Raw genomic sequence first — 19,920 nt, 5'->3', positions numbered from 1 at the left:
CCTCAAATTCTATGCTCTTCCTTACTTGTAGACGTGGTGCAAGGATCATCGCTGGCCACGCTGAGAGGCTCCACGCTTAACAATGCATGGGTCACCCTAATAATCTTCATTTTCTTCAGCCCTGACAGGTTGATTTCTGGCTTCGAGACCCTTTCCTGTGGCTACTATGTGTTTTGTGTGGAAGGAGCCCCTCCCAGTCATCATCATTGGTGAGTATTCCCTTCTGAGGCAGGAGAGTCTCCTAGCTTCTTGACTGCTTAGGCACCAAAGATCACCAGCCATGAGGCCTGAGGCTGGTCAAGAATGTGGAGAGTAACATTGTAGGGCCTACCTCAAGCAGTTGGTAGGAGGGAGGGAGAGAGGAAGGAAGGAAGGAAGGAGGGAAGGAAGAAAGGAAGGAAGAAGGAAGGAAGGAAGGAAGGAAGGAAGGAAGGAGGGAAGGAGGGAAGGAGGGAAGGAGGAAGGAGGGAAGGAAGGAAGGAGGGAAGGAAGGGAGGAAGGAAGGGAGGAGGGAATAGAGGAAGGGAGGAAGGAAGGGAGGAAGGAAGGATGGAAGGATGGAAGGAAGGAAGGAGGGAAGGAAGGAAGGAAGGAAGGAAGGAAGGAAGGAAGGAAGGAAGAAGGAAGGAAGGAAGAAGGAAGAAGAAGGAAGGAGGGAAGGAAGGAAGGAAGGAAGGAAGAAGGAGGAAGGAAGGAAGGAAGGAAGGAAGGAAGGAAGGAAGAAGGGAAGAAGGAGGAAAAGAAGGAAGGAAAAGGAAAGGAGGAAGGGAAGAGAGGAGAGAGAAGAAAGAAGAGGGAGAGAGGGGAGAAGACAAGGAAGAATGGATAGATGGATGAAGAAAGGATTTGTTAAACTCTTACTATGGGCACTATACTTACTGCTGAGGATACAAACAGAAAAGTAAAGACACCCTATGCCCTGGGGAGCTCACATTCTAATAATGAAGACAACGCATAAAAGAGGTTTTAGTTGTAAGTCAGATAGGGTGCAGCAGCAAAGTAGATCATAATGCATCTTTTGAAATGTCATTTCCACTGGTAAAATCATATCTGTTTCTGTTCTCAGACCATGTGAACAAGACTTTGTAAACTTTTTATTAAAATAATGAATGTGATTGTGCGATGACCGACTTTGATAGAGTTAGCTCTTCTCAGTAATGCAATGAGCTAAGACAATTCCAAAAGTCTCATGATGGAAAATGCTGTCCGCATCCAGAGAAAGAACTATGGAGTCTGAATGCAGATCGAAGCATACTGTGTTCTCCCCTTTTTTTTCTTTCTCATGGTTTTTCCCTTTTGTTTTGATTCTTCTTTCACAACATGACTAATATGGAAATATGTTTAATGTGATTGTACATATATAGCCTATATCAGGTTGTATATTGTCTGGGGAAGGGGGGAAATTTAGAACTCAAAATCTTATAAAAGTGAATGTTGAAAACCAAAAATAAATAAATACATGAAAAAAAGAAAAAAATTAGTGAATGTTAGGATAATGACAATATTGATCCAGGCTCCTTAGTTATTGTATAAACCCAACAGATTTCTCCTAACTCATTGTACCGCACATTTGTTGGCTGACCCTCCCAGAGTCCAGGGAAGGTGAACAAAGTTAATACTTGTATCAACTCATAGGACTAATTAGTTGGGATGAGAGTCCCTGTCTCCCTTCTAGCATATGCCTTTCAAGAGAAGAGGCAGCAATTTTGCTACTAGAGGGTCCTATATTTTGAGTGCCCAGCATTATTTGGCTCTCCTTTTCTGGATAGTATTCTTACTACCAGGCTTATATTCTAATACCCAAGTTGGCTGCCAATTTTCAGACAGCTGGGCTTTTCTGGAGTATGAGTTGCCAAAGAGATAGTGATGACCTCTTGAACAAAGAAAGAAATAGTTCTAGGAGACCTAGAATGTAGGGTTAAAGGTAGGAACAGATTTAAGTCAGGGTTTGTGACTAAATAATCTGCCTTCAAATTCACATCTTCATACCCCTTTTGGACTTAGAAAAATCTAACAAAAAGATAAATGAGGGAAAAAAGTTAAGGACCTGAATAGAATTTTAGAAAAATTTGAGATAATAGCTCTCTGGTGATTACTTAATGGGAAGAGAAAGGAGTTTATATATTTCTCAACCTTGCATGGCACCTTTACAAAAATTTACCATGTATTGGGATATAACCTCACAAATAAATGCAGAAAAACAAATACTAAACACATTCTTGACTGGCCACAACACAACAAAAATAATGTTCAATAAAAGATAAAGTAAAAAAATTAAAATTAATTGGAGAGCAAATAAATTTATCCTAAGATATGAATGGAAGTCAATCTCAGAGGGAAAGCAGGTGGGAGTTGAGGGGACAGGGGAACCATGCCTGCTTCTTGTAAAAGGGGGGGCTTGAGCTGACTCTTGAAGGAAGCTGGGGAAGCTAAGAGGTAGAGGCATCAGGAAGGTATTCCAGGCATGCAGGACAGCCAGAACAAAGGCAGGAGTCAGAGACATGTTCAAGGAACAGGAGTACAGCTGGATTGTACAGTATGTGCAGGAGACTTGTAAAGTATAAGAATACTGGAAAGACAGGAAAAGGTCAAGCTATAAAGGGTTTTAAATGCCAAAGAGAGATCAGGCTGAGCTTGGGAGAGCCATTGAGGCTACTACTGTTGAGCCTGTGTCTATGGCATAGATAAAATACATAGCTAATATTGAGCCTCTTCATATTGAGACAAGCTTGGGTCCATAGACAAGGTGTCTGGGGAGCTGTAGATCATTGGTTCATGTACTTTGCCCTGTGGCAAACATTGTGTGGATGTTTTGTTTCATGTTGTTTTTAAGTGCTGGATCTTCATGGAGAGATATGTCCTGGGACAGCCATCTCTTCTCCTTTAGCAATTGGACTTGGTAACAATGGGCTGTCCATCACCATGTTTCTCTCCCACCAGGCAATGGCCCTTCAGGAATCTGTCTGTCCTACCTACTCTCTGGCTATACTCCTTATGTGAAGGCTGATGCTGTCCACCCACACCCCCTCCTGCAGAAGAAGTTGAGTGAGAAACCCCATGTCTCTATCCTGGACCAGGTCAGTCTGGAAACCTTTATAAGCACACCCCGATCTCCACAGAGACCCGCTCACCCCCTGAGTTAGTGGTCCTCCTCTTCTCTGGATTTCCTTACTTAATGTCTACCCCTGGTAACTTTTATCAGTATCTTCCTTTTACCACCCCCACAACTTGGTCTTCAGTATCGAGCAGGGTCTAGTCAACAGGTCAGAGACTCGTACCTATCCTGACCCTCACTGGTCTCCTGTGTTCTTGGGCCAAGCCTATCGAGAAACCCTAGGCAAGTCACTTAGGTTCTTTGTGCCTCAGTTTCCTCATCTGTCAAATGAAGGGGTTGTCTCCAATGACCACTAAGGTCCCTTCTAACTCCGAATGAAATCTTTCTCTCCCTGGTAGGACTTGGACTATCTGTCAGAGGGCTTGGAGGGCAGAAGTCAAAGCCCTGTGGCCCTGCTCTTTGATGCTCTCCTGCGTCCAGATACAGATTTTGGAGGAAATACTGAGTCTGTCCTCACCTGGGAACACCAAGCAGAGCGAATGATCCCCCACCTGGTCCTGGGTCGCAACCTCCCCGGAGGTGCCTGGCATGTGAGTTGGGAGAAACAGAATTTGGGGAGATCAGGGGACTTGGGAGAGTCAAATGATGAAAATTGCTCCCAGTGAGTGGCCCTGTGTGTCCCTCCCCCTAGCCAATGTATCGTCTTGTCTTTCTGAAGGGACCTTCCTATTCTTCCCTCCCTTGGGTGGGCCCTAGGGTCAGGGGGAGATTGGAAGCAGAGACCAAAGGACTTTATTCTTCTCTAGTCCATTGAAGGCTCCATGGTGACCTTGAGCCAGGGCGAGTGGATGGGGCTCCCTGACCTGAAATTTAAGGACTGGATGCGGAGGAAGCGCAGGTGAGAAGAAGATGGGGCCTGGCTGGGGAGGAATGAGGGAGAACTAGGGAAAGAAGGCTGCTCGAAACCAGAAAAATGCATTTCTCCCAACCCTAGCTGGGGTAGAAGACCCAGAATCCAAGATAATGTCCCCTCTGAATCTGGTCCAGGGTCCTTTTAGGTTTTTTTTGTTTGTGTGTTTTTTTGGTGGCCCATTCTATGGCGATGACAATAATAATAATAACAACAACACCAATAATAGCATACAGCTCTATAGCACTTTAAAATTTGCCAAGTACTCTACACACATTATCTCTTTGGATCCTCACACCAACCTTGTAAAGGTAAATGACTTGTCCAGGGTCACACAGCTAAGGATCTGAGGGAAGATTTGTAGCCAGGTCTTCCAGAGTCCAAGTCTACTACTCAATCCACTGTACCAACTAGCTCTCTGTAAAAGAATAGTCTGTGGTCCCTAGCTTCCCAATTGCCGTTCTTCCTTGATTCCCACCCTCTCTACTCTAGCTTTTCCCATACTATCAAGTGGTAAGCTTGAGCTGGTCATCATCCGCATCCCCTCATATACCAGCCCCTAGCATACCACTCCATAGAGTCGGAAGGTGGCACAGTAATCAGAAAGACCTGTGTTCGAGTGCTGCCTCAGACATTTACTAGCTGTGTAAGTGGGCAAATTCCTTGACCTTGGACCTCCTTTTGCTTATGCATCAAATGAGGGCGTGGGACTCAGTAGCCGCTCGGGTCCCTTCCCTCTCTAAATTCGTGGCTCTGACTCCTCTCTACTTACGAAGAGTCTCTTCTTACATCCTGAGACTAAGTCAGGATTTTTTCATTTGTATTTTTTTTAACGTTTTATGAATGCTCTTTATTTTTTTCACTGCTGCTACTCTCCAGTGATCACTCCTCCACAAAAGTAGAACCCTGCCTTCTAACAAAGAAGGTCAGTTAAGGAAAAACAAGTCAGAACGTTGGCCCCATCTGGCAAGTCATGTCCCCTCTCCACTGAGAGGCAGGAGGCATGTTTTAGCAAGGCTGCAAAAAGGACGTTTTACTGAGTAGCTAAAGGGCCAAGTGATATATGGGAAAGAGCTTGGAGACCTAGGTTATGGGTCTCTACTCCTTCAACTCTAAACTGAGGGGATTGGACTAAATGAACACTCAAGTCACTTCCAGCACTGGCATTCGATGATCCTTAAAGAATAGCCACCCGCACACCTCCCAGCCCCACAACAGAGGGATGAGCGTACAAAAATGTAGTTTACAAAAATTACTCAAAACGTGTAGTCTGAGTTTGCTCTAAGTCCAAGCCCTAGGTTATGTTGGCCAACACAACTCATGGGCCCCCATCCCCTCATTCTTTACCCTTGCCTTAATCCCGTCTAGAATGTCCTGCCCCTCAACATTTGCCCCCTCCTTTTTGCCCTTGGCTGTTTCCCCTTCCAATTTTCTCTTGTTGCACCCCCCATCCCCTCAAGGGGGAGGGCATGGATAGAAATTCTCATCACATACCCCAATCTGGTTGGGCTGCAGATAATAGCTAGCATTTATATTGGGGCAGCTAGGTGGCACAGTGGATAAAGTGCTGGGATTTATGGGAAAGAGCCCAGACATCTAGGTTATGGGTCTCTACTCATTCAACTCTAAGGTGAAGGGATTGGACTGCTCAGGTCAAGAAGAACTGAGTTCAAATCCAGCCTCAGATATTTATTAGCTGTGTGACCCTGGGCAAGTCACTTAACTTTGTTTGCCTTCGTTTCCTCATCTGTAAAATGAGCTGGAAAATGGTAAACTACTCCAATATCTTTGCCAAGAAAATCCCAAATGGGGTCATGAAGTGTGGAACACAACTGAAAGCTTTATGTATAAAATATGTTTATATTACTTATATATTTATAAAATATATTTGTATAGAGATTTAAGGTTTGTAAAGTACTTCTACAAATATTTCATTTTATCTTGACAACAATCTCAAGAGGTAAGTACTATTATTACCCCCATTTTACAGATGAGGAAACTGAGAGAGAGGTTGTGTTTCATCCACGGTCACTCAGTAAGTGTGGCTGACGCAGATAAAAGTTTTGAGGCAGGATTTGAACTCAGGTCTTCCTGACTCCAAGTCCAGCACTCTGTCCTCAAAAAAGCTAATGGGCCAGTCCCTTTGGGAAAGCAACCATTGCGTAGGAGTAGCTAGATATACTAGGAAGCTGTAGGCCAGTCTTTTCTGCACCTTCTGAAGGGTATAAGCGCTCATGCACCTACATTGATCAGATCACCAAGACTGACCTCTGACTTTCCTCATCGCAGGGGCCTGCGGGACAGCCGGGCCACAGCTGGGGACATTGCCCATTATTACCAGGACTATGTGGTGAAGAAGGGACTCAGCCACAACTTCTTCTGTGGCTCTGTGGTCACAGCCGTGGACATTGAGAGCCCAGAGTCAGGGGAAACCAGGAGCCAGCAGGACGGGAGCCCCCTGTTTGTGGTGAGCGGCTTTATGACCACCACAGATGGGGGCCAGCAGCCTTTCAGCTTCCGTGCCCGCAATGTGGTCCTGGCCACGGGAACATCAGACAGTCCAGCGCGGCTAGGCATCGTTGGAGAGGATCTTCCCTATGTTCACTATGAGCTCTCTGCCTTAGAAGAGGCCATGAAGGCTGGGGCTGTGACCCCTACATCAGACCCCGTGCTCATTGTCGGGGCTGGGCTATCAGCCGCCGATGCCATCCTCTATGCTCGGCACTACAACCTCCCAGTGATCCATGCATTCCGCCGGTCTGTGGATGACCCTGGCCTCATCTTCAACCAGCTCCCCAAGATGATGTACCCGGAGTACCAAAAAGTACACCAGATGATGCGGAAGAAATCAGTCCTCTCTTCCACGGCCTACAAAGGCTACTTGAGCCTGCCTAAACATCAGCCCCTGGTCTTCCAGGAGGACCACCAGGCTGTGTTCCAGGACCACAATGGGGAACACAAGCTGTTCAGGGTCTCCCTTGTACTGGTCCTCATCGGCTCCTACCCCGACCTCTCCTTCCTGGCCCATGGTGGCACTGACCTAACTGTGGACCCAGACCAACCGCTCAGCCCCAAGAGGAATCCCATTGAGGTCGACCCCTTCACCTACCAGAGCACTCGACAGAGGAGCCTCTACGCCATGGGGCCCCTGGTGGGAGACAACTTTGTGAGATTCGTGCAGGGAGGGGCGCTGGCTGTAGCCAGCTCCCTGCTGAAAGAAAACAGGAAGCCCCCCTAGGGCTTCCTCTGCCCACCCTCCATGCCCCCAGCCTCACAGCCCAGCTCAGACAAGGAAGGAAACCTGCTCAGTCCTGCCTGGTACAGTGACTGGGGCTCAGACACGAGCCTGGGCCCCAACATAGGCCTCCCCTAGAGGGATGTCTCCCTGGAGGGAGTGTGTGTATAAAGGGGAGGGATGGGAAGGGCAGTGATTCTAAAGACCAGTTCCTTGTTAATAGACCAAAATGTCAGGGCTGCCTAAAGGTAGAGCCCATGCCCTGGGAAAAGTACAGTGTTTGTGGGTCTGGCTGGACCAGGGTCTGAGAAGTACGTTTAGTGCTGACCAGCTCAAAATTTTCCTGAACCCAAAGTGGAGATTTGCAAGCCTCTACAACATCAGGCTCTCAAGGCCCCAAAGCCTGGGCCAATGAGCAACACTGATGGTTGAACCCAGCCCCAGGAGGTTACTGACCTCAGCTCTTCCCCAGGACTACCCTTTGAATAAACCAAATGGCTGCCAAAGTAAGTCCTTGGAGAGAATTTGTCTTTGTGATGTTCCAGCTTGTCTTCGTGTGGCAATCCCAGGGACCCCAAACTGAGGCTGTGTTGTCTAAATCTCTGGCTGTGTCTAAGTAATAGGCTGGAGTCATAAGGACAGAGTGTGAATGAGCAAGTGGGAAACTGACATGGTGTGTGTGGTGGAGGGGAAGGGGAAGCTTCCCTGTCCCTCACCTCCCCGGGCCCATCATTGGCCAGATAATGTCAGTTCTACCTCCAGAACATCTTGGACCTAACCCCTCCCCCTCTATTCACTCAGCTTCTACCCCAGCTCAAGCCCTTACCACCTCTCCATTGCAAAACTGCAACAGCCCTCTGTTTGGCCTTTCTGCTTCCAGATGGCTCTCAATGAGGCCATCTCCAGTCCTCCTGATGTGTATCTGGCCGCCGGACCCAGATGGCTCTGGAGGAGAAAGTGAGTGGCTTTGCACAGCCCTCCCTCACTTGAAGCCAATTCACTAGCAAGTCATGGCATCACCTTCCTGATGTCACGGTCCTCCTCTAGAATGAATGACAAACAACAAGAGCCTCTCCCCTCTCCAATCCATCCTCCCTAAAGCTGACACATTGATGGCGATATTCCTAAAACACAAATCTGACCATGTCATTTGCATCCTCCAAAATCCTCAGTGGCTCCCTATGGCTTCCCAAATAAAACAGAGAATCTTCCACCTAGAATTTAAGGCCCATGACAACATGGCTCTCAACCACATTTCCGGTCTTATTTCATAGGATTCTGGATCCAGTCAAATTAGCATACTAGCTGTTCCCCATATATGAGCATCTCCCACCTCCATCCCTTTACCCCAGTGGTGCCTCACATCTAGAATGCTGTCCCTTCACCGATGCCTCTTTCAGGTGTCACCTCCTACATGAAACCTTTCATGTTTCCCTAGTTGTTAGCATTGTCATTCTTGAAATTAATTTGTATGTATCTTGAATTTACTTTTATTTATCCACACTGCATACATTTCCTCAGAATGTAAGCTCCTTGAGGACAGACTTTCTTGGTGTTTTGGTTTTTTGTTTGTTTTTATCCCGAGTGCTATCCCGAGAGAGAGAGTGACAGCAGGGTGATGGGATGTAAAGGGATAATAAATTTAAAACTAGCAGAGCCTTTTATTTTTTTCCCCCATTTCTTAGATCTCAGTTTACAGATATGTACACAGGGAGGCAGAAGTTACGTGATTGCCCAGGGTCACACAGCTAGTAAGTGTCTGAAGTGGGATTCCATCTCACCTGGTAGCCCTGTGAGTGAGTGAATGGTGGGATGGGAAGGGACCAGTGTGTAAGTGAAGGGCCCTGGGAGGGGTGTGAGGGCTCCAGGAGTCGGGGGAGTGGCGTGAATGAGAGAGTTCTGGGGCTTTGGCCGGCAGAGGGAGCGCCTGACTTAGGGAAACTCTTCTTTACTTGCCTGTCCCTGCCATCTGAGGAATCAGAGACAAGGAAAGATGCAAGGAAGGATCGATGTGTTGGAGGCCTCAGGGGCACTCCTAGGCTGGACTCCATCCCTTCCTAGATGCTGAGTACGAGAGGCCCTGGCCAGCGCAGCACACCTCTCCTCTCCCCCTCCCAGCCTCAGACCGTACTCCTGACTTCACGGATTCCAACTGTCCTAATGCGCCTCGCAGTTATTCCCGCTGGGACTCAGCCCCTAGCCCTACCCCACCCCCACCATCCTCAGAAATAAGAGGGAGGGAGGACGTGTGTGTGTGGGGGGGGTGTCCAGGGGAGTTGGGGTCCGAGTTTGGACGGGGATGGAGGCTCAAGCCCGGCTCCAGCGCCCCCCTCCCGGGCGCCGTGGTCCTGTCCGCCCCCCAGCCTGGGTCCAGCGTCCCGAGTCCCGCATCCCACGCGGTGTCCGGGGGGGCGGGGTCTGCAGCGCCGGCACCGCCCGGAGCGGGCTGGGAGAGGTGGCCACGCGTGGGCGGGCGGGCGCTGGAGCCGGGGGCGGGGGTCGGGCCGGCGGCGGCGGTGGCTCCGGCGGGAGGGAGGCGGGAGGCGGGAGGCGGGCGCTGCGCGAGCGATGTGTGAGCGGGCGGCGCGCCTCTGCAGGGCCGGCGCGCACAGACTGCTCCGGGAGCCGCCGCCGCAGGGCCGGGCGCTGGGGGGGCTGCTCCGTTGGGTGGGAGCCAGGATGGGCGAACCCCGGGAGCCGCTGGCCGACGGGCCGGGGGCCAGGACTGGCCAAGGGCTCTGTCCCACCCCGCCGCCGCCCCCGTCCCCGCCCCGGAGGGGCACCTCGGTCATCCTGGACGTGAGTAGCCCTCCCTGGCCCGGGGTTCTTCCTCCTCGTCCTCCTCCTCCTCCTTTTCTCCCACCCTTATCCCAAACCTCTCTTCCTCTCCACCTCTCCCCATCCCTACACCGTCCCCCTACGGTCTCGGCATCTCTGATTCCCACACGATCTTAGCTGCCCCTTCACATCTATCCTTAGCCCCCTGCTCCCGTCTTCCATCCTTCGGGATCCCATGAAAGCTTCCCCTTCTCTTAGGGGCTCTCTCCTCCCTCCTCTCCCTAAATCAGATCCTGCTCCCTTTCCCATCCCGAGGGATCCTCAATCCCTACTCCATCCCACTTCCCTGCCTCTCCGCCCCCACCCCACCCCACTCCACCCCCACCCTCGCCTCCTCTCCCAAGACTAAGCTCCGATCGTCTCCCCACCTCTAGACCTCTCTGAATCTGCAGCCTCTCTATCTCAGCCCTTCCCTGAATCCAGACCTCCTTACTGGGACAGTCCCTTCTCTAGATCCTGGCGCTTTCCTCAATACTTTTCCTTGATCACAGTCTCTCTCCAGAGTTCCTCCCCCTTCTAATAGGACTCTCTGACCCTCGCCCCTCAATTTCCCTTCTTTTCCTCGGACCTGGTTTGCCACCCTGGACACCTGCCCAGCTTTAGGAATCTGTTTAGTTGGGGTCGCGTTTAAGGGGGTGATTGGGGAATGCTGAGTCCAGGTGTTTGGTCCAATCAGTGTAGACATGTTGGTTATGGGGCAGGGTCGAGGGGGTAGATTTCTGGGGTCTCCTCTTCCCAACCAGATGTGGTTCAGATCTCACACTCTTTCTCTTCAGCAGTGGTGGACGTGTGTGTGCAGAAAGTATGGGGCTGAAGGGAAGAGATATTCCTATGAGAGAGATCGAACCTAGAACCCCGACCCTCCCGTGCTCCCCACCTTTTAAGGTTACTTCCGAATTTTCTTTCGGAGTCCTGGGGGCAAGGCTTTATATGGCTCTGAGTATCCCCTAGTTGACCTGACTCTGCCTTGGGATGGAAGCACTGAAGTGAAAGGTTTGGGTTCTCTTTGTACATCTGAGCAAGTCATTTCCCTTCAGTCATTTCTAAAAAGATTTTGGATTGGATGACTTATGGAATTCTAGTTTCTAAGATTCTACACAAATCAGGGGCTGCCTATGTTTCCTTACACCTAGAAAAGGGACAGGCTCTTGTCCTTTATCTCTTCTCTGTCCCCCTTCTCAGAAATCAGATACTGATGGACAGCAAATGACTCTCAGGCTGGTAACCAAGGCTACTCCAGGAATGAGGATTCTAAGGGCACAGACTATCCAGGCAGGAAATCATGGAGGGAAAAGACACAGGTCCTACTATGTTGCTGTTAGGAAATTTGTGACTTGAAGACCCTTCAGTCCTGGGTGGTGGTGGTGGTGGTGGTGGTAGTAGAGTAGCAGCAGCAGCAGCAGCAGTAGTGGTAGTAGTAGTAGTAGTAGTAGTAGTAGTAACTCATTTATATAATATTGCTATAACAGTGTTTTCCTTAAACTCTGTCATATAGAGCAAGTAGTAATATCCCCATTTTATGGATGAGGAAACTGAGGCTCACAGAAGGAAACTTGTCAGTATCACACAAGTATTGGAGCTGGGATTAGAACCCATACTGCCAGTTCTCCCCCACTCCTTTGAACCCTGATTTGTCACTTCATGGCCTCTGTTTCTCTTCCAGACTCTCAGGTCCTTTATATCTGAGTCTCCAGTCTTTGCCCAGGCTCAAAAGACTTGAGTGAGTGTGTGCTCATGGTTGTGTGCATTCCTATATGTCTCATAAATTCCTTCTAGCTCTAAATTCTATGATTCCTCTGTGTGTGTGTGTGTGTGTGTGTGTGTGTGCGTGCGTGCGCGCACGCGTGCGCATGCCCAAGCATGGAACGCAGGCTACACACAGCACAGGGCTGCCCTCATCCATAGGCACAGTAGAAAATCCCTTCTGTGAAGGGGGTACCCTAATAAAATAACTCCCCTGCCTACCTTTCATGGTGCCTGAAGTTCCACCTTTAGATACTCATTCCTTGAGATTTCTTCCAGGATTTACTTTTTATTAAATAGAGAAAATTCTCTGTAGGAGGAATAGGAGTTGAGAAGGTTGACAACTTGTCTCACTTCCCAGTTTTGTCTGGAGCTGACCTTATTTGTATAAGGGGATGTATGTGTGTGCGACTGTGTGTTAATTGTGTCTCTGTGATTATGACTGTGACTCTATATGTATGTATGAATGCCTGTGGTCATATCTATAGATGAATGAGACTCTGTGTATATTAATATGTAAGTTTCTGAGACTATATGTGCTTCAATCCATCTTACTTCTTTGGCCCCTCAAGCTTCTCCCTTAGGTGGGTAAAAGGGATTGGGGGACAGGCCCTGAGATCAGGGAAATGGGAGTGTTCCCCCTCCCCTCAAAAGTAACCTGGATTCTCCCCTCTTTGCAGATTTTCCGCCGGGCTGACAAGAATGGTGAGTACTCCCTGGCAAAGCTCAGCACAGGAAGAGGGGGAGAGACCCTATTTCGGGGGTGTTTAACCTAGGGTCTGTGAACTTTTTAAAAAAATACTTTGATAACTGTATTTCAGTATAATTGGCTTCCTTTGTAATCTTACAAATTTTATTTTATACATTTAAAAACGTGATTCTGAGAAGGGGTCCATAGGCTTCCTCAGACCACCAAAAGATTCCAGGATATTAAAAAAAAAAAGCCCCACCAGTTAAGGATCCGTACTATAGAGGCAGAAAACCTAGAATGTCTTACCTCTGCCTCCAAGTTAGAATCAACAAAGCCCAGGATGGGCCAGGCATATCCCATCCTTGCAGACCCTAGGCTCCCATGTCTCACCTATGACTTCATGAAGGGAAGGGCCTTACTGGGGACTGGGGCTGAACCAATGAGATAAGGGCTTGCAGGAAGGTTTGGACAGCCCAGTGAACAGAGTTCCAGTGAACTCTGGAAGACCTAGTTTCAAATCCCCACAGAAGACATTTTCTTGCTGTGTGACCCTAACCATATGACTTAATCTCTTTGGGCCTCACTAAAATGAAGGGAATGGACTCAGTGGCCTCTAAGTGGCGCATGAAAGGGAGGGAAGAGGGAGACACGAAGACCATGCTGGGTGAAAGACAGCACAACTGAGATTTTCTGTGCGGCCAGACTGAGGGATGGACTGGGCCAAATGCTGGGGCCTCCTGGGGTTAGGATTGGGTTTGGCCTGTTACTTTCTCTCACTTGATTGATTCACTGCCCCCTTCTTCTACAAAGCCCTCCTCTCATACTACTTCCTGTCTTGAGGGTAACCTGGCCTGTCAAAGACTGTGCCCACAGAGTACAAATGCCAACATGTCCTTCCAGGTTGGGAAGGTTTTAAATCTGGGAGTATTCCAGAGTACCAACCTAATTAAGCTCAGAGAAAGCTAATTACCATGTTGGCCTTTGGGAGATTAATGTTTTCTGGTCACAACAACTCTGGAAGACCTAGTTTCAAATCCCCACAGAAGACATTTTCTTGCTGTTTGACCCTAACCATATGACTTAATCTCTCTGGGCCTCACTAAAATGAAGGGAATGGACTCAGTGGCCTCTAAGGTCCCCTCCAGCTCTAAATCTATGCTCCTATAATTTGAAGAGGTTGTGATTAATGTCACAGCGGAAAGCACCCACACTGATGAAATTACAGGTCGTTCAAGTATCTGGGCCCCTTAGCCCCACCTCCCCCACTCCCACCCTCTTGCAGGAGCTGAGCTGTTCCCAGCCTCAGTCCCACTGAGCATGAAGTAGGAGGGGGAGGTGAAACCCTAGGCTCGAGCTGAAGCTGGAATTGGAGTTCTCTTTGGGGGGCATGGGGACAGTGGGTGGCTGGCAAGACTGCCAAGAACCCACAAGCTCCCCGCTGAGCCTTGGGCTGGCAAGGGCAGGGGTGTAGAAGGGCAAAGTCATCGTGCATGAAAAATAAGGCCCAATAAAGCCCAACCCCCAAATGGGCATCTAGGGTAAGAGTAGGAGCAGCCTCTGAGTGCATCTTTAGCCCCTCCCCCTCCTGGTTTCTCAAGAATGGAAACAGCAGAGAAATAAAGACACAAATACCTTCGGCTAAATATTATTAGTCCTTTTCATCCCCATTATAAATAAGGGAATATTGGTAAAAGGGGGATTCCTTCACTCCCTCTTTTAACCCCCTTTCCTCTCCTTGGGAGCACTCATGCACACACCTGGCTTCCCCACCCACTTCCCCTTCTCCCTTCCATTCCCCCCCACACTTTTCCTGCCTCTGCTTTCTGGTAGACCTGCTGGCTTGACTTAAGAATCAAGGGCTGTACCGGCACTTAATTGGCATGGGGTGGGAATCTAGGGTGAAAGAGACCTCTCCATACCACTGTGCCAGACCCAAGAATCAAACCCAGACCAAAACATGGTCTCTGCCCTCATGTCAATTATATTTTTAGCTGGGAGAGAATTCACACACACACACACACACACACACACACACACACACACACACACACACACACACGCACACACACACACACACACACACACACACACACACATGAGACTAGTAGATGACAACCAGAAGCAGTGTGGTATAGGGAAAAGAACACTGGGAGTCTGAAGGTCTGGATCTGGGTCCTGGTTCAGCCACTAACTCGCTGTGTGATGTTGAGAAACTTACTCCTCTCTGCATCATCTGTGGGGCTAGCAGTACCATTTCCCTGATCACCTATGCATTACCCTCTCCAGCCCAAAGGTTAGAACCTCCTCCAGTCAACCAATGGTATAAATGTACATAATACCCCCCGGATTTCTTAAGGCACTCCCTATCGGGTGCCTCTTTTCTCCTTCCTAATCCACTGACTTCCTAGACAAATCAACAACTCCACAAAGCATCCATTAAGTGATTACTGTGTGTGGGCACTGTGCTAAGTGTTGGGATACAAAAAATCAAAAAAGAAAAAGGGTCCCTGCCTCGAAGGAATTTACATTCTAATGAGGGAAGATAACACATAAAAGGGAGCTGAAAGGGGGAGGGGAGGGAGGGAGAAGGTACCCTGAATAAATGTCGATTGATTGGTTGATTGAATTGGGGCATAGTGGAGAAAGAAGTCTAGAGAGTCAGGAGCCTGGAGAAGAAAGGAGTAGACATGGTTGGCCTTGGCACTTTCCTGAAAATGGAGGTTCGGGGAGGAGTTGATCCATCAAAGGAAGGGATACCGGGCTGGAGTGGTCTTCCAAGGTGAGGAGACTCCTGTAGCATAGTGGAAAAAGAAGTCGAGAGAGGCAGTAATAGAGCCCAGAGAGGGAGGAAGGAGTGAACACTGGTGGATGGTGGGATGGGCACAATGGGATCATGAGGTAGGACCTAGGTGGGAATCTGAAGAGGAGACTCCCTCTCCACCATTGTGCCAAGAAGGAGCTCTGGCTTGGGTGGGCAAGTAGGAAAGTCTTCACTAGAGGATGAAGATGGTGGTGGAGATGGCGATGGTGGTCTTGATGAAGATGATGGTGATGATGAGGACAGACTATAATGATGGTTATAGTGATGATGATGATGGTGATGATGAAGGTGGTGGAGATGATGATGGTGGTCTTGAAGATGATGGTGGTGATGAAGATGATGAGGACAGACTATAATGATGGTGATAGTGATAATGACGAAGACGATGCTAGTCAGCATTTACAAAGAGTTTACAAAGAACTTTACATATGGCATCTCATTTGATCCTCACAACTTGTGAGGTGAGTATTATTAGTCCCATTTTAGAGATGTGATAAACTGAGGCAGACAGAAATTTATGTAACTTGCCCAGGTCACACATCTAATAAATATCTGAGAGGATTTTAACTAAGATCTTTCTGACTCCAAGTCCAGCACTCGAGTCATTGCTAGTTCTGTGAGGGCAGGTACAATTTCGTTTTGATTTCTTTCTCTCCAAGGTTCAGTGAGACCTCTGGCATTAGTAGAATCTTAGTAAATGCTAGTTGAACTGATTTGAGGTGAAGTGGCTGGGAGAAAGGGAAGAAGGGACATGAGAAGGGAGAAAAGAAAAGAAAGGGTCATAGGACTATAGATTTAAACCAGGAAGGCATTTTACAGGTCATTTAGTCCAATCCCTCATTTTACAGCTGAGGAAAGTGAGGTCCAGAGAGGCAAAGTGACTTTCCCCAAGTCACACAAATGGTGAGTGGCCAAGATTTGAACCCAGATCTTCACACTGAAATCTAATGCTCTTTTCACTGTTGGAGCTAAAGAAAAGGTAAAGTCGGGTTGAGAAGAACTTTGGGAAAGTGTGGAGGAGCAAAAGCAGACATGTTTGTTGAAGCAGTCAGTCCTTTTGTTATGATCCCTAAAGCTATTTTTGACCATCAGTGTGTATGACTACACATGAGACACTGTTCATCCCTTCCCCAACCACAGACCAGTATTTCATTTTCATTGTGTTTCTTCCTCCTCATTAGAAAGCTCAGGAACACAGGGTCACAGGCTATGATTTCTCAGGAATTTAATGGGCTCATTAGACAAAGAAGGCGGAGAGGGATGACAGTGGGGAGGAGAGAGAAGATGGCTGAGCAGTCCTTTTGATGAGAGATACTCCCCCACTGGTTTCTTGAGCCTGAGGGGCAAGAACTGCTCTTTCCTCAACCCTGACAGCTTCATTTTCTTTAGTGCTCAGGTCCAGCTATCCTGAGAGGGCTAAATCTATGCCACCTGTCACGAGGGCACTTTCCCCAGCCAGTCTCCGAATTTCAGGGCATGTACATCTACGTCTGTAAGACCCAGAGCTGAAAGGAACCTTAGTTATTTTGTCCAAGCTATTCCTCCTTCCCCTCTTTTTTAAAATAAATTTTATTGATATCTTTTGTTTTTACATCACCTGTATTTCCTGATGCATCTCTCCCTTCTCCCTCTTTTATTTCTTATACTGAGAAATAAAAAAAAAGAGAAAAAAAGTAGTTCATCGTAATTAATCAATATGCTAAAAAAAAAAAAAGGTCTATGTATGCAGTGTTCCACGCTCCTAGTCCCTCACTTCTGCAAAGTAGCAGGGAGAAGGGGCAGATCTCAGGAGGCAGAACTTGGTCATCACTGCAGAATATTCAGGTTTCCTTGTTTTCTTGTTCTTTCTGTTTCTATCATTGTAGTCCTTGTTTTCTTGAGTCTGCTGGCTTTACACTCATGTGTCTTCCCCTACTCTGCATTTATCACACTCATCATTTCTTATAGCTCAGTAATATTCCATTACATTCGTGTACCACAGCTTGTTTTACCAATTCCCAGTTGAGGGGTATCAATTTTGTTTCCAGTTCTTGGCTACTACCAAAAAAATGCTGCTATAAATACCAAACTCCTTATTTTACAGTGAGGGAAACAGAAGCCCAGGAAAGGGAAATAACTTAGCCCAGATCAAATGAGAATCAGATCCAGGAATCAGTTGGGGATTATGATTGGAGGCCTGGCAGGCTCTCCACTAGCCCCTGTCATGGATTTTGTGAGGCAAGGACTCAGGTTACCAGCATATCTAGTCTATCATCCCATCTCATAAGAATCATTTAAAAGTTTTAAAGACTAATCAAAAGTGTTTAAGTTTTGCTAGTCAATTGGTCCTCAAGTATCTATTGAGTTCTACTCTGTACCTAACCACAGTAGCCTTTGCTTTGAGACTTCCAGTGAAGGGAAATTCACAATCTTCCCCATTCCATTTTTGGACAGCTCTGCTTGTTAGGAAGTTTTTCTTTACTCTGTCCCTAAATCTGTGAGTTCATCGAAGTGTGTGAAAAACTGAAACAATAAAGATCACAACCCATCCATGCTCTTTCATCCTGAGTGACTGAGTCTAGGCACCACAGTAGATAGAACAAAGGACTTGGAGTCAGGAAGACCTGAGTTTGAATCCTGCCTCAGACACTGACTAGCTGTATGACCTCAGCAAGTCCCTTCACTTTTCTGTGTCTCAGTTTCCTCATCATCTATAAAATAATAATTAATAAATTAATAATAGTACCTCTCCCTCAGAGCTATTGTGGGGGATCAATTGAACTAACACATGTAAAGAGAGCTACTATTTCTTGTCCAAGTCCTCCCAAAAATTCTTCAAAAACCTTCTTCCTCTTTGTACTATCTGTCCCTTGCTCCTAGTTTTGCCTTCTGGGACCAAGCAGAATAATTCAAATTCCCCTTTCACATGATCCTTGAAAATAGCTCTCCACATCCTCCAAGTCTTCTTTTTGTCACTGTTCAGTCATGCCAGACTCTTGTGACCCCATTTAGAGTTTTCTTGGCAAAGGTACTGGAGTGGCTTGCCATTTCCTTCTCCAGCTCATTTTACAGATGAGGAAACTGAGGCAAACTGGGTTAAGTGACTTGCCCAGGGTCACACAGATAGTAAGTACCTGAGGCCTGATTTGAACTCAGGTCTTCCTGATGTCAGGGACAGCACTCTATCCACTGTGTCACCTAGTTCTTTTAATTAGCTCACATGTGGCATAATCCCAAGTCCTTTCACCATTCTCATTTGTCCTCCTTTTGATGCTTTCTAGCTTATCAATTTCTTTCCTAAAATTTTGAAGCAAAAACCAGACATCATAATCCAGAGTTGATCTGAGCAGGGCCCTGGGAAGAGATACAATATGATAATCATACAGACTAGGCTTCCTAGCACTAGTGTCATGGACACCATAGCTCTTGTAATTCAGCCTAAGATTGACATCGCCTCCTCTTCCTTCTTCACCTTCTCCTCCTTCCTCTTCCTCCCCTTCTTTTCTTCATCCTCTGATAAGCTCGTTCTATTTGCCTACCCAAGCCAGAGCTCCTTTTTGGCACAATGGTGGAGAGGAGGTCTCCTTTTCAGATTCCCACCTAGGTCCTACCTCATGATCCCATTGTCTCCATCCCACCACCTCCTAGTGTTCACTCCTTCATGTCTCTCTGGGCACCACTCCTGACTCTCCATACTTCATTCTCCACCATGCCACAGCCCCGTTCTCGTTCTGGAAGACAACTCCATGCCTGGTACCCCTTCCTTTGATGGATCAATTCCTCCCTGAACCTCCATTTGAAGGAAAGTGCAAAGGCCAACCACGTTCATTCTACTCCTTTTTTCCTTCAGGCTATGCTCCTGACTCTTGGGACTTCTTTCTCCACCATGTCCCAGAGTGGGTACCTTCTCCCACTCGTCCCCCAACTTTTATGTGTTGGTTTTCCTCATTAGAATATGAGTTCTTTGGGGCAGCTAGGTGGCGCAGTGGATAGAGCACCGGCCCTGGATTCAGGAGGACCTGAGCTCAAATCTGACCTCAGACACATAACACTTACTAGCTGTGTGACCCTGGGCAAATCACTTAACCCCATTGCCCAACCAAAAACAAACAAAAAACCAAACCAAAACAAAAAAAATGAATATGAGCTCCTTGAGGACTGGGAGTGTCTTTCCTTTTGCTTTTGTGTCCCAGCATTTAACATAGTGCCTGGCATATAACAATCGCTTAATGGGTGCTGGTTGACTTATTTTGAGTTTGCATTCTACTAGAACCCCTCCCTCCCCCAGATCTTTTCCACACAAATGGTGATTTAGCCATGTTTCCTGCATCTTGTACTCATGCACCTGATTTATTTTTCAAACACAAATGTAACACTTTGCATTTATCCCTATTAAATTTCAGCTGCTGAAATTTGGCCCCGTATATCAGCCTTTTTTGGGGGGTTCTGATATCCTGCTTGTAGATCATCCTCCCTAGCTTCCTGCTACCTCCAGACTGGATAGGCATGACATCTACTGCTTTGTCCAAGTTATTAATGAAAATATTAAACAGTGCAGGCCCGAGGGCCCATTCTGCTGAAGGCCGCCTTCCAAGTTGGCACTGAATAATTAATAGCTTCTCTTTGTATCCAGTCACTCGACCATTTC

General features: G+C 47.5%; 2 protein-coding genes across 6 annotated transcripts in view; both read left to right on the top strand.

Annotated features, from left to right (window-relative positions):
• Window positions 1-7,710, top strand: part of OSGIN1 (oxidative stress induced growth inhibitor 1) — a 48,024-nt gene extending 40,314 nt beyond the window's left edge. For all 5 annotated transcript variants that reach the window (XM_020989271.2, XM_078149405.1, XM_078149406.1 and 2 more), the window contains 5 exons: window positions 120-209; window positions 2,941-3,077; window positions 3,454-3,645; window positions 3,862-3,953; window positions 6,255-7,710. In XM_020989271.2, the coding sequence (XP_020844930.1) occupies window positions 167-209; window positions 2,941-3,077; window positions 3,454-3,645; window positions 3,862-3,953; window positions 6,255-7,203 (1,413 nt within the window). In that variant the 5' untranslated portion in view covers window positions 120-166 and the 3' untranslated portion in view covers window positions 7,204-7,710. The remainder of the gene's footprint in view (window positions 1-119; window positions 210-2,940; window positions 3,078-3,453; window positions 3,646-3,861; window positions 3,954-6,254) is intronic.
• Window positions 7,711-9,767: 2,057 nt separating this feature from the next.
• The window catches only part of NECAB2 (N-terminal EF-hand calcium binding protein 2), a 51,566-nt gene continuing 41,413 nt past the window's right edge, over window positions 9,768-19,920 (top strand). The window contains exons 1-2 of the mRNA XM_020989270.1: window positions 9,768-9,999; window positions 12,462-12,486. Coding sequence (XP_020844929.1) covers window positions 9,769-9,999; window positions 12,462-12,486 — 256 coding nt within the window. The 5' untranslated portion in view covers window position 9,768. The remainder of the gene's footprint in view (window positions 10,000-12,461; window positions 12,487-19,920) is intronic.

This window comes from Phascolarctos cinereus, unplaced genomic scaffold (assembly GCF_003287225.1).
Source record: "Phascolarctos cinereus isolate Bilbo 61053 unplaced genomic scaffold, phaCin_HiC Scaffold_2;HRSCAF=192, whole genome shotgun sequence".
In the NCBI taxonomy this organism is placed as follows: Eukaryota; Metazoa; Chordata; class Mammalia; order Diprotodontia; family Phascolarctidae; genus Phascolarctos; species Phascolarctos cinereus.
This window is presented reverse-complemented; position numbering and strand designations above follow the sequence as displayed.